At 44.4% G+C, this 27661-nt stretch overlaps 1 protein-coding gene across 1 annotated transcript; it reads right to left on the reverse strand.

Moving 5' to 3' along the window:
* Window positions 1-4874: 4874 nt before the first annotated feature.
* C3H1orf198 (chromosome 3 C1orf198 homolog) lies at window positions 4875-27358 on the reverse strand. The gene is made up of 4 exons (XM_068676827.1): window positions 26864-27358; window positions 18911-18961; window positions 9284-9835; window positions 4875-7339 (listed from the first exon to the last, which is right to left on the reverse strand). Exons 1-4 carry the CDS (start codon window positions 27209-27211, stop codon window positions 7283-7285), a joined length of 1008 nt encoding a protein of 335 aa, XP_068532928.1. The 5' UTR covers window positions 27212-27358; the 3' UTR covers window positions 4875-7282.
* Window positions 27359-27661: the final 303 nt, after the last annotated feature.

Here is a 27661-nt window from a genome sequence, read left to right on the forward strand (position 1 = left end):
GCTCAGCATGGGAGGCTGCTTCGTCATGGGCAGGAAGGGCTGGGGCTGGGAAAAATGCGTGGTTTGGGTTTTACCCACGCCTGGACAGAAGGAGGATGGTGGGGTGGGCACAGCTGTGGCCGGGGGGTCTGGAGGTTGGTGGCCTTATGGAGACCGGGACAAGCTCCACTGACGAGAGGGTAGATGGGCAATGCTGGATGGGCAGAGGCTCCCACACGATGGACACACTGAGGGGAGCGCATCTGGAAGGATAGATGCAATGCGTCCTGCAGTATGTTTCTTAATTGGAGGTTCCATCATTTCTTCCCTAAGTGTTTCCACTGCCTGGCTAAAAATGGTATCTAAAATTAGCTCCCCCAGATAAAGGCATTTTTGTCATATTTAGTACATTCCTATAAAAACACTGAAAGCCAGCTGTTTGCGCTGGGTTACAGAGACAAATCTGTTTGTAACTATAATGATCTGGCATTGTTAGTGCTGGAATTAATAGTTATGCTTTTTTTTTTTTATCTGTCTACATCCTATGCTCATTTTTTCCATACTGAGGTAGTGCCAGAGGAAGCATTATAAAGGCTATATAATTAAAACCAGAAGTGCCTTGCAGTGAACTTAACAGTAAAAGCTAATGGAATTTCTAGCAAAAAGAAATGCCCTGGAGGACTAGTTGGGAAGGAACTCGGAAGGACTCGGTGCTGTTGCTGTTGCAGATTTTAGCTGAATCTGTACAGTTGAAAGGAGTCGAGATTGCGATTTTTCTCATGCCAGCTGAAGTTCTCTGGGAGTGCAGTCACCGACTGCTGGATGCAGTCTGTGAGGCCGGGGGCACCGAGCCAGGACCCACCTTGCCAGTTCCCAGTTCCCACTCCATCCATCAGTGCCAAAACCCCTACAGCCCAGGAGAGCCCACGTAACCCAAATGGACTGCTGGCTGCTAGCAGTGACCTAGGCCAGGGGATGCTGGGCCTGGGAGACAGGTCTTGGTCACCAGAGCACAGCTGTAGGCCTGAGACCTGGCTCAGTGACTCTTTGGGCACTGGCTCCCTGTCCTGAGCTTGGGCAAGTTTCTGCCACGCAGGGATCTGGTGGGGAGCAAACTTCTGTTCCTCACTGAGCGGTGCCACTTGTGCCAGTGACAGGGGGCTACAGGGCCCTTGTTTGTTCGTGCAAGTCGTAAGAAGCTTCACGTGCTCCTAGGCAGGACTGGATATGAAGTGGCTGGTGGAAAGACCGTACAGGAGCACACTTTGCCAAAATTGTTCTTAGTCATCTGTGCTCCTGAAACATTACTGCTGATATCTCAGTGGCCAGGAGCTTGCCTTGCAGGACTTTGACACCATCAGCTCAGCTGATATCAAATTTATCCTGCCATCCTAAAGCTTGGGTCCAGGCTGGTGGTACAGATGTGGTACAACTTGGCCAGGAAATGGGCACTCAAAATGGTTTGATCTGTGAGGAAATATACAGGGGTCTGTGTGAAATTTAACATCAGGTGTGCCTCAGGGAAAGCAAGCACCTGATACGCTGATAATAAGACACTGCACGACTGTCAGTGACAGCAAGACCATTCCCTTGGTGAGGCGAGAGCCAGAGCAGACAAAACGGAGGACACACAATAAAATACACTCCTGTGCTGGCAGGGCTGAGGGCCAAGAACCTCTCATCTCCCTGTGGGATTTCTGTGACTTTAGCCAGATGCAGTTTGTGGGGCCAGCTGAGCGTGCATCAGGCTGCGGGTGAAGGGCTCAGGGGCCGCTGCGAGGCCTCGGCAGCAGCTCACCTAGGTGGGCAGGAGCTCGGTTCCTCCTGGGGCTCTGGATCGCCAGCAGCAGCTCAGTTTCTCCAGAATCCAGGATGGAGTAGTGAAAATAAGCTGTAATTAGTGGCCACAAGTATTTGCCGTCCTTCTCTGCTGCAGAGGAACTGGGCTGCAGCCAAGCGAGAGTGGAAGCCAAAGGGTTCAGCACAACGCAGAGGCCCGAGCAGTTTCTTAAACATAGGCTTATAGGCACACACCAGAAGTTTCCTTCTTGGCAGATACAGACCCTGAAAAATGTGGCAAGGAGAGCAGGATGTTCAGTCAGCCCTTTAATAACAAACAGCTGTAATAAAATCCGGGCTTCCTGCAAGTCAAAATAAATTTTGCCACCAAGTTAGCTGTAGCCAATGCTTCAGCTCGTGTAGCTGGAAAACGTCATGGTGGAGAGGAGCAAAGTGGTGAATTTTCTACTTCCATTCGGACTTTGCTCCTTCTTCTCTCATCTTTTTCATCTGGTCCTTCACGACGATGCTGTGTGCCACTGCACCTTTCCATAGCAGCTGGCACCTCGCAGCAGCAACAGCAATCCCTACAGAACACTTTGTGCCTGGCTGATGGGGGAAATTTTCAAAGGCTGCCCTCACTCTGCCTCTCTGACTTCAGAGCACAAACCCAGGAGGCAGATGGCCAGCTTGACTTCGGGGTCACCGGCACTCTTGCCACTTTTGGTAAGAAGGGAAGTCAAGGCTGAGGGCAGGCCCCTGTGTAAACCTCTGGTTGGTTACTGAAATGTTGAGCCATCCAAAATACACAGACGACTCCCTTCTCCCTCCCCCCTTATTTTTTTTCATTCCCTCATTCTTTCTGGAGACAAGCATTAAAGGAAAATTGCAGCATGCTATTTTCAGAGCTGCTACATGTTTTTTGACTCGTTGGCATCCCAGTAAAGCACCGACCTGCCAAGGGCATTTATCCCTGTATCTTGGCTCCAAAATGAGGTCCAAGTTTCACAGCCATTAGGCAGCAGAGCCGATAAATGCTGTGATTTAGAAGTTGCTTAATGGAATCTTTTGCCCCAGAAGACATTTGGAGTAAAACCTGGAGTGATGCTTAAGGCCAAACAGTAAGCTTTCAAAGCAGTGTGCTGGGCTGGAGGTGAGCAGAGACAGGGCTGCCAGGCTTTCAACCAGGCCGGCCCTAGGGATAATGGGTGGCTGGCCAGCCCACAGCCTGCTGCCCTAAGAGTGGGTACCCGTACTGTGTGGGACGTGGGCGCTCGTCCTAGCAAGAAGTTCAGGGTGCCGGAAAGGAGCAGGATGAACTGTGGCCTCTCCCCTGGTGTCTTCACCTTGGACAGAAGGTATGAAGATGGCAAGGACCAATGCCCCTGGGAAGGGGATCTTAGGGACAAAGGACTGAAGGAGAGGGATGAGGTAACTGAGATTTTCTTCTCACAATAAATTCGACCTCAGATCAGCATCTCTTGGATGCTGTTCAGTGCTGAAAGGAACTGCTGGATCCAAGCTGCAAACAGATCTCGTGGTCATCTCTCACCTCACTCTGACTCCAGAGGGTGCTGCCAAGGCTCCCCTAATGGTGGGAGGTCAGATGCAAATGCCAGATCCTCGCTATGAACTACAAGGTTATATTAAGTACTGAGATGTAAAGCCTACTTGCAAAAACAGGACAGTAACAGATTTTAATGATAAATCTACAGTCCTGTTGCAAAGAATCAGGCATGCCAGGCTCACCTGCTCTGTAGAGGCTTTCACTGGCACTAACCCATAAATGTAGGACAGCAAGTTATGGGCTTGTCTCAGATACGCAGTCATAATTCTTTCTCACTTCTGCTGCATTTGTACCTCATGGTAACAAGCACATACTGCTACAAGTAGGTCATGAGCAAACTTGGGCAGCGAAGTCCAGGGGCCTGTCTGTGAACAACGCCTGCAGAGCTGGGTTTTGCATCTCCTGCGCGTGACTTGCCAGCCCTCTGGGGGTGCTGCTGCTGAGCAGTGAACAGGACTCACTGCTGGGTGCTGCTACGGTACCCACAGCCGTGACCTGGAAGCCAGCTCTGTGCTGCCTGAAGCAAGGGTGCCACCAGGGTCCTCATTGACCCTCAGCAACTACAGCAGGAGTCACCAGTAGCTAACCTGATCTACAACCTGCTGGTCTCAGGCAGATGGCCACAGCCTTTTCTGCGCTGTCTTTATTCAGTTATGAGACCTGCTGACTCCAATCACCCAGACAACCCCCAGAGGCTGCGGATTTGCCCTTTAGAATGGATTTTTTAAAGTTAAGATAGAGCTCAAACAAGGCTGAGGAGAGCTATGTGTAAGCCAGATCCTAAATATAGTTGGAACACCACCCCTTAATTGGCTGTCGAGTCTCTCCAAACCAAATTCTTCTTCACATGCCTTTTTAGTTGTTGATAGAAATTTAGCTCAAGCATAAAACAAATTGAGCTGCTTTTCAAAATACACTTCTGTGAAAAGTGGAGGTGGGCATGCAGAAGAAGAACCAGCCTTGTAGCTAAGTGTTTGAATCTCTTATGCAGCAGGTTCTCTAAGGGTAAGACAGAAGGCAGCAAGTGAGGCTACCCAGTGGCCTCTGCCAGCATCTTTTTGTGCCGTACTTTAAAACCTGTAGGTAACCACCCACTGACAGCACAACTGCATGAAACAGTCAATGGTATTTCTGGTCATATCCACCAAGTATAGTTTTCAGACTCCTCCTACAGTATTGCTCCAGATACTGATTTGGACTACCTGAAGATATGGGGTTTGTGTGTTAAGTTTAAAGTCCATTATAGCAAAGTTAAAATAAATTACAGTCTTCAAAGAAGTCCCAAATCTCCTGTCCCCAGCTGTCAGGTAAAATGATAAAGCAAATTATTTCCCCAGACAGTCTCACTTAGAAGTTTGAAAAATGGCTGTAGTGTAGAGATTTATTTATTTATTTATTTATTATATGAAAAACTTGGTTTCTAAATTCTAAACCAGATTGTTCTTGACTGCCTCTTAGGGAAATTCAACATGTACCAAACAACTCCAATGGCACTGAGGAGAGCAGGGTGCAAGCAACAGAACACAAAGCAGTACAAAAGCCTTGTATGTTCTATTTAAAGTGACTTTATTAAAACATTGTTAATATAAAATGTGACCAAGTACAATTTTTTTTTTGTAAGAATGTTTAATAAAAACATATGAAAGAAAGAAGGAGCATCAACTCTTGTCAAAGCACAGGAAAAACCTACCAGGATAAGTAAAAAGTTCTGCAGCATGTTCTACCAGCTGGTCCCAATGTGTATTAGGGTAGAGTTAGCCAATGGAAGAGACAGACAGCCCAGGTTCTTCTTTAAGAAGCTTCAATGTAGTCAGCAGAGATTTAATGTAACGCTCCTCAACAGTAGGAGGCTTTGCTTTAAGATCTGCCCCTATCAAAGTAAGATTAGAATGCACATCTTTACACTGGATTTAAAACTGTTCAGCAGCTGAATGCATAGAAAATTAGGTTCAATGGCAAAGGTAATATCCAGGGTTAGCATTTGTCAGCTTTGAAAAGAAGGTGCAAGTCAATACTAATTATACACCTGAGGAGGTTTTGCTGAAGGTGTTCTAAGCTGTATTAATGCCGGATGCTTGTAAGGAATCCTAAAAAAAGGGCAGCTAAGAAAAAGCCAGCTGTAAAGCCTAGACCAATAAAAACAATGAAAGTATTTTGTGAACTGCTGAATGCAGAGACAATATCCCGAATTACAGGAATTTGTACATCTCAAGAAGGATGTAAAGAAGCTTTCAGAATTCTATAAATAAGTCTGTGCAATGGCTTATATTCTGGCAATCTGCCCCCTTAGCTACGAAACCTTTTAAGAAAACACTTACTAGAAAAACTGGAGGTTTGGGGCTTCTATTTTTCAGGGGGTAGGAGGGCAGCTTACGGCATCTTCCTTGATCACCAAGCAAGTTTTTAATGCTCTATCAGTACACAATGCTTGTTCGGAGTAGGCGGTACAGCAATTAGAGGCGAGGACTCTTCCAGTACATTTCCAACCCTTCCTGTAACAGCCTCACAGCAGGCAGAAGGGAGCCCTGCAGCAGCCGGTTCTGCACATGCAGCTGCCACAGGCGTCCAACCAAATGCCGAGCACTAACCCAGGAGAAGCCTAGCACTGGTACGGTCTAGTAGATAGCGACCTTCTTAGGGCTTTGGCGGGGACCCGCTCGAGCCATTAGAGCCCCGTGTTTTGCCTTCTACCCCAAACAAATGCTACGGGACTATTGCTGAGGTAAAGGGAAGGTCAGACCTTTGGCATCGGAGCAGACCACCCACTGGTTGTGCGTAGGGGAAGTTAAGGCTTCGAGGTGAGGTAAACACAGTGAGAGTCAGTGTGTAAACCATGCTGCATTTCAGAGACAACGGACTCACATGACAGCTAACCTTGTTCTCTACATTTAAAACACCACACGAAGATCATCCGAAAGCACAACTGCTGAGGGCCACCTTGAGATGCCTCTTTGCACCTCGGGAACAAATGTAACCCAGATGTCGAATGCTACCCACCAGGAGGAAAAAGCACCAAAGTTGATAAGTCCTTGAGACGATAAGCTGCTTAAAAAAAACAAAGAAGCCTCATACAGCTATGACCTCCCATAAACATAGTGGTTTCCTGACACAAAGGTAATCCACACTCCAGCAATCACCAATGCTGTGCATCCAGCACTACTGCTACGAGTTATGCTCTAGCAAGGAGGCAGTGAAATCATTAGGCTTGTGTTCCCTGAAGACAGTTTCTCCCAATCATAAGGTGTTGTCTCATTTCCCTTCCGCCCCCAAGTCTTTAATCCAAAGACCAGAAACACCCGTCATTTTCCCAGGTCATTTTTCTAACACTCTTCTGGTTAACTTAGCAGATTTGTAGGGTACAGACACAGTGCTTCTTTGGATCCATCATTTTGGCAATGCCTTTGCCCTCTTCAAAAGAAAAGTATTTTCAAAAAAGTGGTATAAAAGTTACTTTCAAACTAAATGAGATAGAGAAATCAATACAATTCTTCTGTAAGTGTATTTTTTGTACTGTTTTTGCTAGTTATCTGAAGTACGGAGTTCTTTGCTTATTTGGAACCATTGCATATGCTATGCTATGCCATTACTTACAGGCCATGCTAGCAAAGTTTCACATGAAAATAGCAACCTGTTTCTGTAGGTTCCACTTCTTGGATGTGGAGACTCTCGTTTATTTCTCTTTAACGAGTATTTGGTAACTTCTCCCACCTTCTCAATACAGTGGCTACTAAAAAAAAATTGACAGATTTTAAAAAATAAGTCCAAATGAAACCACACATCTATCACTGTTTAAAAAAACAAAAATGCATCTGGTATTACAAAAGTTTATACAAAGGCAACATTTAAGAGTTTGAAAGTTACTTCTAGAAAAAGACACAAATACTAGTAAATTAACACACAAGGAGAAAGATATTCCACTCCTTCCCAAAATTGGTTTGAACTATTTTGATGCATCTTTTACCAGTTGTCTAGAAAATCAAAGCCAGTCTTCAAGATAACATTGCTTGTACTAGTCTGCAAGAGAAGAGAAAAAAAATGAAATGAGATGTGGTTGTTAATTATGGTATTACAAACTCAGTACTTGACTGTTTATCTGCAAAAGAAAGCTTAAAATGTTGTCTGCCACTATTTCAAGTCCTTCACCTTGCTCTAGCATGCCTAAGAACCTATGCCAGAAAACGTTAGACATGAAGATACACTCACAACGGCCAAAGAGGCAACTCCAGATATGAAAAAAATCCTTGTAGTGGTCTGCAAGCAAAATGCTATTTTACTCATGAAGATCAATGTTCAGACTAGAGTGGGCATTGCAGAGAATGAAACAAAAAAAAAAAGCACCAGAGAACATAGGCATTACTAATTCAAATGGATTGTCTGTTACAGTGACAGACAGCTGCTTCCAAAAAACTGCATGTTTTAAACCCTGCTGAGAAGTTACCAGGCTTTCAAGAATGTGCTTGCTCCTGCAGCACTGCGCTGCCAGCCATGACATTTGAGGCGATTTCACCTTTAGGAAGACTGCTCCGGGGACACGTCTGGGTCTCTGGAGTCTCTTCCTAGAGCACGACCTATCTTCATTTCCTCTTTCTGGAATCACTTCCCTTTTTTGGGGAAAGAATCCAGAAAGGAAATGAGAATTCTTTCACGGATCTTTCTCTGCTACTCTGCTCACATTTTGACATGGGAGGATTGTTTCTGCACGGAGAGGAAAACCAGGCTTTTCAAACTATTCCAGTTGGCTAGAAAACACTCACAGAGGAATTAACGCTGAACAAATCATTAATTTGTACAAAATCATGGCAAAGTCCTTATCTAAAATTAAATAACTACTGCAGTCACAATTTGTGGCAAAACAGCTTCAGAAGAGTAATGCCTTAGCTCCAGGAAAAAAAATAATGGCTAAACATAGGGCTCCAAATGCTGAAGTGGCTTAAGTAATGTTCTCTCATAAGTGCTGCCACTCACTTTGCTTTCAAGTATGTACCTCAGCCTGCATCTTTCTGACCTTACATGATCTTGTTTGGAATTTAAACAATCACCAGTGTGAAGATATGGTATGAAAAGCTACGTGACATGCTTGAGGTGTACAGCAATATGTCAGGCGTATGCCTGAGTGCAGTGCTACCCCAAACAGAACTGCACGGCTTTGTTTCAACCACGACTCTCCTTCTCGGCTTCAGTTTTTAGGCTTCACATCTCTTTCTTTTCTTTCCCTCACCATGTCATATCCTGTTGTTCCCTCTCTTTTCTCACAGGTCAGCATCTGCTTTTTAAATAGCTCCAACGGGCTATTGAGCTGCTTGAGGATATTTTTTGTTGTTGAGCTATTTGTTTTTCTTTAAGAAAAAGAAAAACACATTCAGAAGGCTAATTTTGGGAGCTCATTCCATTTCCATTTTGGACTTTAAGAGAAAATACTTTTGAAAGCCGCCCAGCTGCTTGGGACAAAACACTGGGAAGTGGCTGTCGGGCTACTGCTTAAAACAGCTGAGAAACGAGCTCACCATTCACTGCTAAGCTGCGTGTACCAAGAAAATAGGCTAGACTCTAGCTGATCCACTATTCAAGTTGAGCTTTTTCCACTAAGTGTTCTGCTGTTTTAAGAAAAAAAAAAGTTTTATTTATTTATTTATTTGATATAGTAAGCTCTTTACCCTAAAGCGTTAGGTAGCTTGCTGTCAGTCAGCCAACGGATGCCATGTCAGTGTTTCTGTTATTATATCCAGATGATGCCCTCATCCTATGAATTTTACTATATTAAAAAACACTTGACTGAAACAAACAAGAGCAGTTAACAGGTTGGTTATATTGACTTCCCTAAAGTTGCAGGTTAAAAAACAGTAAGCTTAGTTATGGCTTAATGCTTATGGAATTGTGATCTTCCAGAATGACCTTATCATATTTTAATGTGCTGTATTTGTTTTTAAATGTAAGGATCGTGGATACAGCAGTCCTTACCTGTCCAGGCGTTTGTGGATCTGAAAGTATAGTACCATCGTTATCTTCCTTGTTTGTCCTAGAAGATGCCAGGTACTGTGGTGGGTCAGGAAGAAAGAAATCATCTAGAGAACTAGCAGGGAGCTGAGAGGGTCGAGGTTTCTCCCATTCGAGAGATACAGAAGGTAGACTGGGGGCTACAGACTTCTCTGGTTTAGTGACGCTGGGCTTCTCGACTTTCACCACCTCCTTTGGAGCAGACTCCTGTCTGCAGAAGGAGGGCAGGGGTTTCTCTCCTTTCTCCATGGACTTGATCTGGCTGGGGGTCAGGGACTGGAACTCAGACTTGTCTCCTTCAAACTTGGAGCGCTCTGCATTTATCTTCCAGAAGGAAGACTCCTCATCCTTTCTGGGTGCTATCAACCCATCAGAGCCGGGGGTCTTGGCAGCCTGAGAAGGTTTAGGGACTTGGACACCAGGTGCTGCTTTAAGTGGCTGCCTCTGTTCGTTTTGCAGCTGGGCGCCACCTTGCTCTTGTATGGACAGAGATGCAACGCTGAACTCCATCTGACTCTGTTCAAGGTTAAAGGAAAGAAAAAAGAGTATTTCAAAGCCCTTCATAACGTCAGTTTTGAACTTCTGATCTTGATGCATACAGATAACACCTTCACCAACAGCCAGGCAACTCCCACACAGCAAAGCTAACTCATTTTTTCCATAAATGTCTATCTTCCTAGCTACATTATAGCAACTAACAAAAGACTGAAATGCAAGCAAAGGTAGGAGTCCTAGACCTGCTGTAGAGGAGTCAGGCAGAGAGGAAACAATCATGCTTGCATTACTCAGTGCCATCCAAGGTAGGAGTGTATAGTTTGCACAGCTCTGAAACATCAGAATAGGTGGGGATGCGTCTTGAAAGCTACAGATGTTTTACATGAGAAGATTAAGCAAAAACGCACATGCTTTACTGAGCAGCTGAAAAGGCCGTCTTCCAGTAAGGTCTTCAATACGGTTGGCAACATGTTACAACTCCATCTACTTCCAAGATCGAGAATTAGATGCAATGGGTATGTGTAATAAGCAGCTTTTATGATTCTAATGCCTAAAGTACATCTCTGAAATAAGAGAAACACCTCCAGCAGGACCAGTTCAACACTTACTCCAGAGCTGTTTTGCTTTTACTCGCAACGAGGATGGCTGTACTCATTTCTGGGAAGTTACACTGGGTCAGGGAAAACAGTGACCAGAGCTGAGGCATGAAACAGAGCTTGCAAGAGCCACCTCAAAGTGAACAAAATGTTCATTTTGCTTACCGCCACTCCAATACTCTTGATGTCATTTGGCACTGTTTAGGCTAAGAAAAGTTAAACCTTATTTCACTCTGAGGAACCCCCAAGTGTTCCTGTATGTACAAATAGTACACCACAGCAAGTGCCAGAAAATTTACAGTTAGAGCTGCACTGTTGTCATTATGGGCTTGACTAGTTTTCAAAAAGCCTAGAGGACGTTTCAGATACTAGATTTGGTTATTACCTGCTGATACTTTTGAAGTTCATTACAAATTTGTAAAGTTTTCCCAATTCTCTCTCTTTCTTGTCCCCTCCTGAATAAAATTGCAATAGTGTCCGTGGATCTAGGTTTAAAACAAGTCCAAACTGCTTATCAGTTTTACTAGAAGTGTTTCAGACCTCTGTTATTGAACACGTTAAGTTCAGATGGACTCTAGATCTGGGACTTGCACACCTAGCATTTAATAATCAGAAACTTCTCAACAAAGTCCAAATGTTAACCCTGCAACTCATTATTTATAAACCAAATTTGTTTCAAACTGTCAGCAGCCAGCTACTTGTAAATGAATCATGAATTAATTTCTGAAGTTTCTAAAGAATTCGATACCTTGGGTGTTTTTCCAAGGTTATGGGCAAGGAAGCAGCAGGTTGCATGCTTCCATTAGGAATATACTGTGTCATCAAATGAGGCAGAACATAAATGCTGTGAGCAATTACAGCTCGGCTGGATTCAGGTGCGAGTCCTTACCTAAGAGCTCAACTCTCTGCTCCACCCTCAAAAAACGGAGAGGGAAACCACAATGCTTTATTTTTTATTTGTCTTTTCAAACTCAAAGTCATGACTTAAAGACAAGAACAGGAGAGAAATTCTGTGTTAAACCACCTAGGAGTGCAATGATGCTGAAGATGATTTGCAGTGACTGCCATTCCCTGTATTAAATCATAGGGATTCATTTCCCCGAGGTCACTTGGCAATACTGTTGAATTGAGATTTACCACCCTGAAATTAAGATGCATTAAGAGTCACAGCTGACAAAATCCAAGTTCAAAACAATACAAAACAAACAAAACCCCACAACACAATATAAAGTAGACCTGCATTTCCCCCATATCAAAAGAAAAATGTAATTTTTGGGGTTTGTTTTTATTGCACCTTGGAAGACTTGATTCCTACGTGACAATGTACTTAAAACAATGCTACTTTTTGTCCTTCAGCAGTAGCCTTTTCCTTCTTGTGAGCAGCCTGTCCCAAGGCTTACACAGGAGCTGACACTAGCTGAGGGCCATCACAGCAGCAGTTTCAGTAAAACAGCCAAGTGCCAAGAGCAGAGAGGGGCCATCCCAGCCCCACACCTACCGGATTGGTGTTGGAACCAAAATCAGGGCAGAACACTGACAGAAGGGCAGCGGGGGCCTGCTGGATCAAAAATAAGAAAAAAAAAACCAAAACCACCAAGATGGCTTTGCCCTTCAGCAGTAGCAGGATACACAAATAACATCAGGTCTCCTGGAAAATCTCTGTGTTGTGGAGCAGAAGCCACTTCCTGTGGTCATGTCGTGTTTTCTTTCATAAGGGCCCAAACGTCAGCTGAGAGCCCTGGTTTGGAAGCAGCGGGCTGCTTCTGGTGAAGAGGAGAGCGTGGCACCACAGGAGAGCCTCGGGCAGTTTTACCCTTTCCAACCCACTCGTCGATGTGTGTCTGGGAGAAGATATGCTTTTGTCTTATAGATGGAAGACCTTGCAGTGGCATGGAGTCGCACGCATCTTTGTATTTTCACAGGACTGTGGATGAAGCAGTCATCCCAACCCAAAACTGATTCCGGGGAATAATGTACCAAAATAGGACCACAGTTTGAGTAGCTGAAGTGTGAGATTAAATCTAACAAAAAATAGAAGCTTGGTTTGAGAAAGAAAAATATCTGCTTCTCGGTTTGGACACAGCTTCTGTAATTTTGCTCTCAATTCTTGGAGATTTTCATCTTTCATGTGGTGAAGGAACTTTTTGAATATTCATTAAATCGGTTTTCTGTGTAGATGTTCTGTCTAATTTAAACTAAATCTACTTTATCTACCTTTGAAATAAAAAAGAGCTAACCTCCCCTTTATTGGTCAGTCTCTAATACCACATTCAGTGCACAGCTACGGGTGACCGTACCTTCCATCTTCACAGGAAAGGCCCACACAACATTTAAGATCACATATTTGTGTTACAGCCTGGTTTGGAGATCAAATAGTTCCTTCCCAGGAACTTCTGGGGGTCAGTCACAAGTTTCCTATTTTCCTTGAAACATACGACATTTCCATTGGACTTTATACGTTATTTAAGATGTCTGAACCCCTGAGAAATGCTGGTGATGAAAGAAAATGACTAATACGTAGTATCTTTCAAGTCACAAAATTGGTAATATTGACCCAGCCAGACTCGTGGCAGCAGCTGTTCCGAAGAGAGCCGTGCTGTGCGTTTGCTCTCACGAGGCTGATGGTGCTGCTGTCAGCTGAAGCTGGGCAGTTGAACATTTAGCAGCAGAACTGCACTTGTGGTGGTCTACTGACAGTCTTTTTGGGGAAACAAACCCAAAACATTTTGGTAAGATTAGATAATCAAGAGAAAATTGACATTGAGGCACAATTTGGAATTCTAGAGATTGGTTTTCAGTCTCTTTCATAGGCTTTGTATGATTTTGAATAAGCTACAATTTTTGGACTTTAATTTCCCATCTAAGGAATAAGATAAAAACACTTCCTTTCCTACCATTTGCCCAAATTATAGTCCTGGAAACTGTTCAGCTCAGAAAGTATCTCAGTAGTTTACAGACAGGCTAATACAGTCCCAACTGCAATTTCTATGTGTTATCAAATTCAAATAAAAGCTATCAGCAGCAGTAGTATTTTCAGGATTGCCTGCAAGAGCGAGCAGTTCTCAGTGCATGAGACAGGGAGAGAGAGAGAGAGAGAGAGAGAGAGCAGACACAAACACACAAAGTAGTATTTTGAGGAAGAATAAACGTAGAAATCTGTTGTTATTGTTTTTGTGTTATAAATCTTACCCCTCTGGTCCCAAACACCTGCAAGGAAAGGGTTAAAGTAAAGGATGCTTAGGTCTTGGATCATCTCTCTGTCCAATAGACTAAGAAGAAGAAATATTCAAAACTGTAGCTTTTAGGAATCTGTGTATCCACCTTTCCTTCAAAAGACCATGGAAAGGTATCTATCAATGTTATTTATTGGAATAAAAACATTGAGACCTAACTTCAGCATCCCACAGGGGGGAGGGACGATCCACCAAATCGTAAAACCATCTGTGTATGCTCCTGCGAAACAATGCAGCCTGAAAGGGAGGAACCCCACACTTCAGGAACCTAATGATGATTTAATAACACCGTATAGAATCACGTCTCATTCCTAAGTCTGTATTATAAACAAGATGACCACAAAGAACCCAGGAGCTTTTTGTTTTGTTTTTAAGCAACTTATTCACTCATCAGGAATGTGTAGTATTTTACTAAACAGACACGCAAACACAGCCAAAGCAAATAGTTTTGCTTGGCAGCCTGAAAAATCTCAATCGTTGGGACAAAGACTGCAGAAATGCTGTCAAAAGCAACTTGTTTTAAGCACAGCCTGATATATGCAGAGGTAAGAAAGCCAAGATAAAAATGATTTAGAAGATGACTTTGGTTTGCTGAATGGACAAAACCAGAATAAACATGGACACGACGTAGTTGCAGTTTTTGCTTTGTTTCCTGTATGCACAGTGGGTGTTTTCAGGAGCTTTTCAGAAAGAAATCCTTAGGTCAGCAGAGACTGATGGCAAGGGCAAAAATAGAGCAAAAACAATCTGAGTAATTTTAGTCCATACCAAGAGATAATGTGGAAGAGGCACAGCACGTAGCTTCAGGGGAAATTTCCTGATCTGGGCTCAAGTTTGTCACTCTTACTGGTGAGCCTGAGCAAACTCAGAGTATCAGTACCTGGTATGTGCAAGGTTTTATGCTCAAAAACAGCTGTCCAAAGATTGATGCAGGTGCCTGAATCCTTAGCCAAGACCAACTGGCCATGCAGATTAAAATAAACTTTGAACACAGCTACTATTATCACAGTTTATTTCTTTTGCTCAAGAATTCAAACTCAACAGTAGTCTAGCAGCGCTGTTTTTTTTAAATATCTGTAGTCTAGATAAAAAAGGGGAAGCGAAAACCCAAAATCTCAGGCATCACACTTCTTACCTTCCAAGAAAGTATTGCCATTTATGCCAGTTAGATAAAAATAATTGCACCAAATTATAGGTTGAAAAATTAATCTAATATCAGGCTACTAAGCAAGGAGGGAAAAAATATTTTCTACTTTCTTCCTATTTAAATAAATATAAAAAAAAAACAACAGCTAGGAGTTGTACAAGTCAGGATATTGAAGACTGCTTTTTAGTTTTAGCCCTTAGATACAGGAAACACAATTTGTATAATACCATGTATTTGATTTATAAGTAGTACATTTTTATTTTCTTTCTAAATCATTGCTGGAATTAGATCACTTCCATAAAGACATAAAAATGTGAATTCAGACACTGAGATAGCAAACAGATTACTGGAAGGGATTGAAGCTTGATGCTTTTTTTCTTTGTCTTTTTTTTTTTTTAAAAAATATCACACCTTGAAGGCTTTTCTTTTCAACTAACATCTGAGGGGCTGTCATAAGTCATAAGTAAAAGAGAGCTGAAGGAGGAAAAGTCAGGAGCTTTTTAAACAAACAAACACACAAAAAAAGCAACAAAAAAATAATGAAAACAAAATAAAACAAACGAAAACTCCACACCTATAGAAAGGACTCTCTAAAGCTACCTCCACAACTATTCTAGCTGTAGCAAGACCAACATTTTTTTTTGATGAGCATGTTTCTGTTTTAAACATCTGGAATGAAACCTATTTTAGTTAACAGCATGAATTAGAAATAGATTCCAACTTATTCCCATGCTGCTCTATGTGTTCGATGTGTTAGCTGAGGCAGCAGACTGAAATTATTTTTTCTGCCCACTACTAAATTCATTGAAAAACAACAACAGCAAACAACACAGAAAGTTCTGAGTTCAGGAAAAGTTTCACAAATTTTGTTTCCAAAACCAGGCGTGATTCTTGTTTTCCATTTCTGTCTTGAGGTCCATGCCGAGTTTCACTGAATTTTTACATCAAACAGACCAAGAAACCTCAAAACCTAAACTCAGCCAGAATGTCAGCTTTCATCTCACTTAAACCTGAAGCCATAAATAGAATGACCTAAATTCACAAACCTGGCTTTAGCTTCAGTTAAAAAAATGTAGCCCACATTTCATGATGTGTTATATTCACGAGGAGGACTCCACCCATGAACCAAATCACTCTGTCCAACTCTGTCCCTAGCTGTAAAATGTCAGCTTATTTGCAGTGCCATGAGAACATGTTGCTTCCTAAGTGATTTTCCTTTTGAGAAGTGCTGCAGTTTTCTATTAAAAATATTAGATCCTTCAAATAGCTGCCTGACAGCTAGCTCAGAAATTTATTGTTTCTATTTTTTAACCTGCAAACAAAGCAAAGAGGTAAGACAAGAACTTCAAATCGCTTCAAACAGCTTCAAATGCTAGAGACACTCACAGGAGTATTTGATATGTTATGAACAACTTAATCTTTATCTCACATTTGGGTTTAAAATGAGAGCACAGAACATTTACTTTTGACAGAAGAGAGGTTATTGAGCCCTCCAACTGCATTCTGTCCCAAACGAAAGCAATCTAGCTCACTGTTCTCATGGCAAGTGGAACAGCCACAAAATCAGGGAATTCGCTGCACTAGCTACTGTAAGAAAAATGTGCCCATGCCTAATCAGCTGGAAGCAGCACTGTCATCACTGCAACAGCTGAGAGCGGCTCCAACCTGCAGAAACCATCCCCTCCCCTCTTCCCTACAGTTCTCACTACCCTCTCAGCTGTCCTAAAATAGTTGTTCTACAGGCAACTACTGATTTCGCTACTTTATATTTTTCATACAGTCTCAGTGTTAAAAATAAAAATCGAGCCTATTGGCTTTACTGATTTAAATCTCTGTTTTCTCCTCCTCTGCAAAAGTAGACATTAAATGTCATGTTCCCTTCTGTAGGTAACCCAAAGCACATCGTACAAAGCTGCAAGAGAATGAAGGCATTCTGTCAGCATGGAAATAGTGTGGAAAAACAAAACAAAATAAAACAGAACAACTCCTCATGAGCAGGAGATCAGGGAAAAGAATATTATGGAGAGAACAGCCCGTCCTGAGGTAGAGCTAATGAAATGGGAAGAGTCTGAAAGGCTAAAATAGCAGTGGGAGATCTGGCTAGCAAGACTCTGAACATGCATCACAACACAGCAACATTATTCAGGCTCATTCAGGCTTTTTTCTGTTTCCCCATGCTAGACTGACTGGGCAGGAATATTTTCTACTCAGGCACTACCTCACGGAGAAATTGTGTTCCAGCATTGCCCTGTTAAAGTACTGGTTAGGGACGAGATCAAAGAGTAAGCATGAAGCAAGACATCAGCCTTTAGAAGCAGGAGAAGCTGAAGGGTTGGGCTGAGAGACTGCCACAGCACGATGAGGCACTGGGAAGAAAACAAAAGGAGGAACCCACACAAAGCAACCAACCCACACGCCACGAGGCAGGACAAAATGGATTCTCTGGAGCTTTGCTCAAGGGAAAGGTTATTCAGCTTCTCACCCTGCAGCCAAAGCACAGCTTTTATCTCCCTCCGGTCAGCAAGGAGGGAAGGGGAAAGCCAGAAGCACATTTTGATTAGCTGAGACAAATAATTATTCCTAAAGCAGCCTCCCCCCACTTCACTTTTCTTCAGCAGTCACACGAGGGCTTGCATGTCATTCTGTGATCCTCCGTTTGTTACAGCAAGGCACGAAACTGGAGCATCATCCTTTCCTCTGAGACACCAGGAGGACAGAAGAAAGAGTCAACAACAAGACAGAGCCTAGAAATATGATTACACCTGCCATGTTCCCAAGACAGAGTTCTGGGGTTTGCATCAAAAAGTATGGGAGAGACAACGTAACTGTCTCCAGCATACCATTTATTTCTCCTTACTGTCAATGAGTTCCACACTCTTCTCACCACTATTCTTGAGAGATTCACCCAAGCACACGCACATTACAAGCCTCTACAGTATTCTCCTAAAAGCCCTTCATTACTTCTTCTACGAGTCCTGAAAAGACAGGAGGGTTTCACTGAGCTAGCAGGCTCCCACCACCAGAAACCCTCCTGACCCAGCTGATAAGACAGATGGGGTGCTAGCCAGAGGCAGTGACCTTGAGCAGGAAGGCTGACAACAATTTTAGGGCTGGGTCAACTGGATTAATTTAGTGTTCACTGGCGTTTCCAGGTAATTACCCTGAATTAGCCGAAGATTATATACATAAGCTCATACATGATAACGATGTATTTCAAGGGCAAAAAAATGAAGGTGGGGGAAAAGCAGCTTTCTCTGGCAGATAAATCCAGAAAACGAAAGGTCTGAAACCTGTGATTAAATTAATACGGCCACCATTCCCAGCTGAGAAAGGGTGCACTGTGTTTTCCCACTGGAAACATGGTACAACTGTGTTTGCTTCCTCACACTGCAAGATACCAAACATGGGGAAATCTGGCTCTATTTTAGCCTGATGAGAATCCCATTGTAAATGATGCTTTAACAAAATATTGGGGGCAGAGTAAAGTAAAAAAAAATGTATAAATATATATACATATAAAACCACTACAGGGAAAAAAAATAAATAAATTTTGAAGGAGCTGCCTTTTGGAAAGAACACAATGCTTTCAGCACAGCCCCAGGTTAACCAGTTTCATTACACTCTACTAAATAACAAAAAGACAAAGCATAAGAAAGTCTACAAGAAAACAAAAAATGAACTTCTAATGGAGTTACTAGATATATGTACCTTTCTCACCCCATTCCCTAACTACTTCATTCCTGCCTTCAAAACTGAAATGCTGTTATGCTTTCCCAATAACTGACACACGTTTTCAAGATTAAATTTCCTGTCCTCACAAAACATGGAAAATGCTTTTGAAAGTTCGCAGTGAAAAAAAAAATCAAATAATTTGGAATGAATCAGTTCTACACCTGCACCTGAAGTCAGAACATCCGTGTAGAAAGTACATTTTGTGGTTTTGTTGCCATAAATCAAAGTACACCAGCCCTGTCCCATTTGAGTATGGTCACTTTACATACAGCTCCCATAGAATCGAGGAGACATTGGCCTATCAAGTATCGAAATGAAGATAATACAAAAGCAGAAGGACCAGCATCAAATGACAAACCATTTAAAAATAAAAGTGCTGCATATTCACCTTCGTTTCCCAGGAGAATGGAGCCGAGTGTTCATCTTGCCAAGTTATGTCCTGAAATAAAATTCAAGAATGTAAAAATCAGAAGAGCTTTACCTGCTCAGAGAATCACACAGGTAACACCATGTTGCGCTGCTGGAAGCATCACCACCACGGCAGAACTAGCTCAAAAGTGAGAGCACTGCTTCTAGATGTCACTGATCACTTATTAAAACTGACTGAGTTCTCAGAGGGAAGGACTACCAATTAGTATTCCAATTTAACCTGACAATTTAACCCAAGTATATGAAGATTTAATGTGGTCTAAACTTCTGGAAATGATTTCTCTATAAATCGCTTTGAAATGTATTAGAGCTCCAATTTTCTACTCTACATGCTCCTCGGTAGCTACTAGCAACACGCAGGGATAGAATTAAGCAAAAGAACGGGGGCCTTAGGGAAATAAAGTCCCAATTCCCCCGCTCCACAGATGGATGGCGCATGTGCAAGCGGGCAGCCTCGTGGCAGCACAAGAGCTGCACATCCATCCCTCCAAGCCACAGCTGGGTCCGGCCCCGGCAAGATACAGCTTTATGCACGTTAAGAACAATTGGTTCAAAGTGGTTGGTGCTGATTAAGCGAGAGTAAAATCCCAATCTGAATCCAAGAAGTGCCTCTCTGGGAATGTACAGTGAGGTTTCATGAGTATGGGAGACTCTGGTCATGTGCAATGCTGCAGGAGAGGGGTGGGGAATTCCTTAAGAGCTCTGAGTGAGCTCTGCTGGTTTTGATCATCACCGTATTCCAGCTTTATTACTAGGGCCAGAATGAGTAATGGGATAAAATTTAGGAAGCTATTATTATGAAAATAATCCCAGTTTGACAAATTCAGGTAATCTCTTCACACATAGCACGCCCTCCAGAAAGACACACAACCCACATCAAGAAAGAAGGGGTGAAAAATAAATAAATAAACACACGTTGTGCACATTTTTTCATAACGTGCAATAAAATGGTTGCACTTTTAGTTCTAGTCATGGATGAGACTTATTTGTACATTGGATGCTCACGCTGGCAGAGGTAATGAGTTGCAGCCTCCACACCAAGTGTAACACTGCTTTGCTACCACAGGGGAGGCACAGGGGTCAGAAGGATGGACGGACAGGTGGATGGATGGATGGAAAAAGGCCTGGAGTAACCATGCATAAGGAAGGAGAGGACAGGACAAGACCTGGGAAGCTTGTTTCACACTTCTAAATAGAACTAGACAGTGTTTTAAGCTAACTACTGCTCAGGAATCCCCCATCTAAACATGAAAACGTGGCGCTCTCCAATTCTTCCTCGCTTGTGAAGCACAGGGTTTCTAGCAGCAAAGTGTTTGTGGTGTATGACAGTAACCCCTCACTCCTTTGTGAGGATATAAAAGCAAGATTCACCTGCCTAATTCTTTACTGGCCAAGATCTTAGGTGAGGATGGATGAAAATACTTCCGAAATCTAAAGAATGGGGCTGATCAGAGCCCACCTGAAAGGGAAAGCCTGGGCTCTGCTGGACCAGGCATTCTGACCAGAAAGGAAGTTCAACACAGGAAATTGCCACGAACACGGGTGTAACACTAGGTACTCTCATTCTAGGAAGCGGATACTCTTACTTATTACTGTTTAAGGGAAACAAAGCAAGTAGAAGTCTGTTTTTATAGTCCGTTCTATCAGAATTTGCCCTGTGCAATGCTGCCGACCGCATGGGAATGCCACACCACTTAGTGGGGATGCCTTGCAGCAGGTGAGCTGTCAAATTCTTTCAAAACCCTTTCAGAACGGGATCTTTCGCATCTGAAACTGTCAGAGTGGTAACCCCATCTCTGAAGGATGCCCGACAGGAATCACGGCCCAAGGGGGAACACATGTTGGAAAGACCATTCAGTGAGCCCAGCTGCTGGATTACAGCTCATGCACTGGAGGTAGGACTACAATCCCTGTGCCCACGTGGGGTCTGGGCAAATTAGTTCTGGCCTTTAACCACAGCACTAGAGGACAGGAACAAAGTCCAAACTCCCACATGCTGCCGTGGAGCCTCAAAGCTCCAGATGTTAACAGAGCTGCCGGTGTATTTTACCTCAGGATTTTAAAGGAAGCTTCGTCTTCTTGTCAGAAGGCTCACAGTTCATGAGCACAAGCTGGAGAGCAGGGGAAAATAACTTAATATGAGACTGATCCCAATAATAAACTGGGACAGATTGTAGGTCAGCCAGCTGTACACGTATGGGTGGCTTAAATGAACTCCTATTAACTGTCAGACATTTCCAGCAGAAAATAACAAAAGGAAATCTAGTGTTAGTAACAAAGAGGGCACATTAAGTCAAAATAGACCTTGTAATGGACTGTGATACAGGTCCATTTACACAACATGCAAAGCAGCCACAAACCAGCTGGCAACAAAACTGGCAGCAAGGCAGGACCATATCGTCCTGGATCCAAGACAGACAGTTCTTTCATTTCCTTTATTTGGGACAAGCATAGGCAGCGCTGAAGGAGACACCTCTTCACCCGAAGTTCTCTGCACATCCGCAACTCAGAGAAGATGCTGGTGCTGCCAGCAGGCCCTGCTGACAAAACACTGCCTGAAGAGGGACAGGAAAGCAGCATGGGGAAGACTGAGTGAACATATGACATTGTCATACACCAGGACAGATCAATCCCTACAGAACGGAGTGAGTCAGCTTTCCACTTACTAGAAATTATTGTCTTCAACAACCACTGAACTTGTGGGCATATAACCTCGATCTCCAGCTTCGGTAGACAAAACACTCCTGAAATGAAATAACTGTACCTTGATGCTGTTGTTAAAAGGTTCTTATCAGAGACAAGACCTAAGACTTCACTGGGTAATTTCTAAAGATATAAGTAGTAGACACCTGTTAGGCTGGAGGAGCTTCCTGAAAGAAAAGCAGAATTTCTTTCTTCCACATATGGTTCATTGTATTTCAGGCTCCGCTTCCCAGCACACTTGCACTTCCCAGCCAGTAAATCTGAAGAGCTTTGCCCTTATTGAAGAGGTCTCCCACTGGATCTAGCAATCTATTTCATAACACATGGTTCGAAGCTTCAAGGAGTTGATGTCTGTGGTTACCTGAAGTGTACCTGTAGCTAGGATAAATAGTTACCAGTTCTGTCCACTGTCACAGAAGGGAAGGAAGTTTGTGGCCTCCATCTCTCGTGCCTCATAGGACACACAGAGGCCCGAGTGAGCAGCAGGAGAACAGCGCAGTTCTGCCGCTTCCTCTCTGATGCGCCTGATGCACGTCCGGCACCAACTCAATCCCAGAACGAATTTTGCTTTCTGTGCAATAAACAAGTTCTCTCATGCTTGAAGAAAACGGGAGCAAAACCATAAACAATTTTAATATTCACAAAAGTAAATGGAGATTTTTTTCAAAAAAAAAATTATCTTTGAGGCTATTTAGCATCAGCACAGATTAGAAGAGATCCATATCTGATCAGCTTTTGTTTTCAGCACACAAAGCTCTCTTCCAGAAAGAAGCCAAATAAATAAACTTTTGTTCACCAGTGTTAAAGAAACCATTTGTAAGAAAGAGGACCTCATGCAACATATTTCATAGCTTAAAAAAAAAAAAAAGAGGGGGGGGGGAAGTAGAGAAAGAGAGACAAAAATCTGGTCATACACTTGATTTCAACAACCAGCTGCAGAATATATTAAAAGATTCATGTACTATGCTGGCTACATGTAGGCACTGCGTTGCCAAACAGCATGAGAATTTCGAAATGGAAGACACTGGGAGAAAGATGCCAGGCTGTCTGACATAAGCATTGCTCAGAGCAGCTGACAATGACCATGCCATCCCAAAACTACCATGAAATGCGTTCCTGTGCTGGCAGATGCATCTCAGAAGCATTATCGGAACAGGACTTGCTGGTTCTTGTGGTTTAACTGCGCTCAAAAATTGCACTGTGTTTTTTATTTAAAAAGAAAAAGCACAGATCTATAACAGACATTACATTAGAGCTATTGCTGTCTTGAATTCTTGCTGCTTTAAAGCATTTTTAAGTAGGAGATAAAAGGGTTGATCCTTTGGCTTGGTTTCAAACCTCTTAAGGCTAAGTAACATGAATACAGCACCCACCTTCAGGTAGGTAAGTCAAGCTTCCCTTTTAAAAGATGGGATGAAACTAACAAAACTCTCTTACCTGTCTTTCCTCCGCATAAACTATTTAACATTTTCTAAATCACATGGCATGTTCTTCAACAAAAAGTTTATTTATCATTTGTCCAATTCTTTGAATTGCTCAGTACCTCTGAGTATTCAATATGCCTTAAAAAAAAAAAGAATTAAAGATAAAAATAATCAGGCCTTGAATCTATGTGCATGTCACACTTGTGGATAAACAGGAACTGTATGGAGAGATGGCAGAACTTGCTGTAAGCTAAATATCTAAACTGTCCTTCACTAAACTCAAGGGGGAGGATCCAGTGGCATCAACTATCATCATGTCAGATGCTTAACACAATTTATGATGTATAAATAAAAATACCCCCTTTATATTACATTTACATTAAATCCCAAATTCCACTTCCAGATTTTTCTCTGCTCAGTTAACCCTATTTTCTGCCAGCTGGGGAAACACCAGAAATTGGAGCCTTCTTAGGGAAGACGAAGCTCTGCTTGAAGGTTGCACCATCCAAAAGCTCTTGGCCAAAAGACATAGACTGCCTGGACACAGGCAATGATGGTGAAGTGACAAACAATTTCCTGTTGTGCCCACATGCAGATAACAAGTCACTAAATCTTCAGCAAATAGGACAAAAAATCTTTCATGGGGGTGTAAATGACCCTGTTAGCCTGGAAGAGATAAAAATATATGCCTGACCTGGAGCGCATGACTCTAGAAAACAAAACCTGAGGGGCAAGAGATGCTTTTTGCGAAGAGCGGGTGTTGGAAAACAGCAAGGTCTGAGACCCCATCAAGGATGCGAAGCTGGTGTACTCTGGAGCCTGTTTCAACTTGCAAGTCTTACTTGACATCGCAAAGCTGACAGCGGACATGTCAGTGGCTGGCGTTTTTGGTTATGTGCATCCTCACCATGAGTGTGGAGCATGTAGGCAGACATCAATCGTGCTGGGTGCCACCCAGCCAAACTCTGTGGTAGTGAACCAGTAGAGTTAGAGAATCTGGTTCCTGTCCTTCCATTCCTTCCATTGAGCTTTTTGTAACTTTTTAAAGTACACTCAGTTCTTTGACAGCGGGATGGCAGATTAAAAAGCAGCACTTGAGATTCACAGAGCACGCACATCTTCAGGCATTAGGTCGGGGTCTGGCAGTGCTGCAGGGAGGGTGAGGTAACGAAAGGGAAGGAGCCGTGGGACTCAGGCAGTTCCAGGCATTTGCCAGCAGTCACACATGGTGCTGCAGCACTCTGGCACTACGACACAACTGGATCGTGGCTACAGGTTGCTGTGGTCCTGCTACTGCGCATCTATTTTCTGTCACAGCCTTCCCACGCGGGCAATGTACTGAAAGATGTTTTGAAAATGTAAGAAATGGAAATGCTTATACTTTGAGAGCTTGCAGTCCTGCACTAGAGGTTCAGGAAATCGGTTAGGTGTTAGAAAAGATCTATGGGAAGAGGTGGGAGGAGAAAGAGGGAACAAACCGTCCAGAAATATAATATATACCACTAAATATATCCTCCGTACCAGCTTATCCAAGTGGCCACGTGAATTAAAGTGGGAAGGAAATGCTGGGGGTTCTGGATGGGTAAATCAGCATTTTCAGCATTCATCCTTGTTTTGCTTTCTCCCAAGTCCTCCAAAGAACACGAGGAGAAGGAGATTAATATTTCATGCTTGAGCAAGCACAGATAGATCTCTACAGATTTCAGCACTGGTCACCAGGGAAGAAGAGCAATACTTCTGTGGCCAAATGTGACACATGTGGAGAGGGCGTCACCAAGGACATTGTTGGACCAGCACGCTCACGCTGTAAGGGCTGCAATATCAATTAACAATTTTGGGGTATGCAGGCTACTCTCTGCTTCTTTGCCTCAGGACTCCCTACACCAAGAGACAGGGGCAGGAGCCAGCACCAACCTAACTGCCCTCTGAGCAAGTGCGAGGTGACCGCAGTATTTTCAGCAGCTACATCTTACGGACAGCAGCAGCACATTCGGTATGCTGTCAGCTCAGAAGGCAGCAGGGTAACAGAGCTCCATAGGCAAATCGTTTGCAAGCCTGGAAAGTTGACCTGGAATGGCAAGGGACTGGCTGTGGTGGCTCTGTAACAGTAGGACGCGGAGGAGCAATTACTGAGCCAGGGCAAATGTCCAAAACTCAGGTCGGATGCCAGAAGGGGAGCGGGGGGAGAGGAAGCTATCAGATGAGGAGCCAGGAAAAGCTCCGAGGCTCAATAGTGCTATTGGAAGAACTAAAATGGAAATGGAGGATGCCAAAACAAGTGGAATCTCTTTCTTCAGAAAAGCAATTTATATTAACTTCAGCTTGGAAGTCAAGGGGGAAGTCAGCTGAGGCAGATGCTTCCAAAATTAAACACTTCACATCGAGTATTTTGATGAGCCACGATTTCTTTAGTTAATGGTTACAAAAGGGCTAAGAACAACATTGTTTACTTCATAGCTGTATTTTGGGGGAAGAAGAGAAAGAAAACGACTTGCCAAATTTCAGATGGACTCTCTAGTTGTACTTTTGTAGAGCAAGAAATGATTATTTCCATATGGTGCAGCACAACAACCTACTACATGCTTGCTTTCCTTCTGGATCCACATAATTCAAAGCAGAAATCACAGCGGAGCTGTCTGAGACCGGGAAAGCTGAACGCATTCAGTTTCCACAGCCATTAACCTCAGTCCTTTCACAAGTAACTTCAAGTTTAGGTTTCCTTGCAAAGACTGCTTGTGCAAGCAAATTTGTCCGTGCCCTTCTGTACACTCTTTTTCACCAAAAAAGATGGTTTATTACCAGAAAATATGTACCCAGAATTTCTGGTATCGCTGGCTATATAAATTAAACATGAGCATACGTTGGCTCTAGATGTGATGTGTGTGCTGCACGTTGTCCTACCTTCCCGACACACGAGGCACCACAAAGCCAGCGAGGAACCACGATGCCTCAATCACTTCTTCCAAACCTTAGTGCACAAGATACCGGTGAGGTAGCTAAAAGAAGCGCTGCTCAATTTAAACTGTATGATTACAAGTGCAGGAGCACACTGCCTTGTTCTGGCAGCAGTCACGCAAGTTGATGAACAATAGGTCACTTGAAGAAATCAAATGAGCAGGAGGGAAGATATGGGCTCTGTAATCACACCAAGACTTCAAAACAAAGCAAAGCAAAACAAAGGAAACCTCACACAAGGAGTAAGAGGGATACAGGGTGTGAAGAGATGATTGTTAGTCCTTCTTCACGGCAGCACTCTCCGTACGGGGAGCAGACCGGGCACCCTGTACCTGCGCTCTCCGCCACACTTTGCCATGAGGCAGGTGGCTCTCAGGAGCTGCAAAACCCACATTTTTTGTCGCCTGTCTTTCCACACCCCGGTTTTTCCTGGCACGTCACGCGGAAAAGGCCACACTTTCTGAGGTGTCACAAACCCCAGGAGCCGGAATGTTTTCAGCGCTGCATTTTTAACCGCGTCTAAAATCAGGCGCAAAGAGGAAAGGACTCAACTCGGGGCAAACACTCCCTGCGCTCCCTTATCCAGCCGGGGATCACACCCAGAGCGGCCGGACAGCTTCGGGAAGGCCTCCTCTCTCGGTTTATTTATTTATTTTTAATAAAATCCCCTCCGGGATGGCTCCTGCTTCTCTCGGACCAACTCCGCGGGGCCGCCTCCAACCCCCCCCCCCCCAGCTTCCAGCGAGCACCGCACCCCGCCCCCGCGCCCCGTCCCCTCACACACAGCCCCTGCATGGCGGATCCCCTCGGGGCTCGTCCCCCTCGGCTACCTCGTCTCCGAAGCGCACCAGCTTCTGGCCCGTGTTGAGGCGGAGGCTGGGGTAGGAGGAGGGCGGCTGCGGCGGGCGGGTGGCTCCGCGGTGCGCGGCGTAGCGGGCCTGGACGTGCGGCTCCACCAGGCAGCGGTCGATGATCTCGTCCTGCTGGCGGGGCGGCAGCCGCTCCCACTCGGGCCCGTAGCGCTCGCGGATCCGCTCCTTCTCCGCCATGATCTTGCGCGCCATGGGGCTGAGCGAGGAGAAGTAGCTGAAGCGCTTGCGCTCCCGCTCGTCCAGCGGCCGGTTGCCGTTCATCACCGCCGTGCGGGAGGCGGCGATCGCCGCCGCCATCGAGGCCATGGCCACCCCGCCGCCAGCCCCGCACAGCACCGAGCCGGCCGCGCTCGCACGGCGGGAGCGGGAGCCGCCTCCTTTCTCCCTCCCTCCCTTCTCCTCCTCCCTTCTCCTCCCTTCCCTTCCCGGCTCCGCTCCTGCAGACGCCGCCTCCCCTCGCTCCCTATAAACGCCGGCCACCGCCCCCCTGCCCGCCTCCCGCACGCCCAGCGCCGCTGCCCGGGCGCCGCGGGGCTCCTGCGGGACCTGGGCAGGACCCGGGCAGGAGAAGCGCTCCCGGCAGAGCCCCTGCGGAGCCCACCCGCCCCCTCAGCCCCCGGAGACCCCCCTCCTGTCCCCTGCTCCCCCACACGCACCGGCCCCCTGGCGGAGCCGGACTGCCCCTTTCGCCCGACCCAACAGGCTCGGCAGGTAGCCGCTGGAAAACAACCGTGTTATGTGGTGAAATAAACCCCA

The sequence above is a fragment of the Anas acuta genome, chromosome 3 (assembly GCF_963932015.1).
Source record: "Anas acuta chromosome 3, bAnaAcu1.1, whole genome shotgun sequence".
Taxonomy (NCBI): Eukaryota; Metazoa; Chordata; class Aves; order Anseriformes; family Anatidae; genus Anas; species Anas acuta.

Excerpts from the sequence above, each read along its gene's own strand:
- C3H1orf198 (XM_068676827.1), bottom strand. The coding sequence starts at position 27,211 with ATGGCCTCGATGGCGGCGGCGATCGCCGCCTCCCGCACGGCGGTGATG. Across the intron at positions 18,962-26,863 it reads TGGTGCGCTTCGGAGACGAG|GACATAACTTGGCAAGATGA; the intron begins GTAGCCGAGGGG and ends ATTTTATTTCAG. Across the intron at positions 7,340-9,283 it reads ATCCACAAACGCCTGGACAG|ACTAGTACAAGCAATGTTAT; the intron begins GTAAGGACTGCT and ends CTTCTCTTGCAG.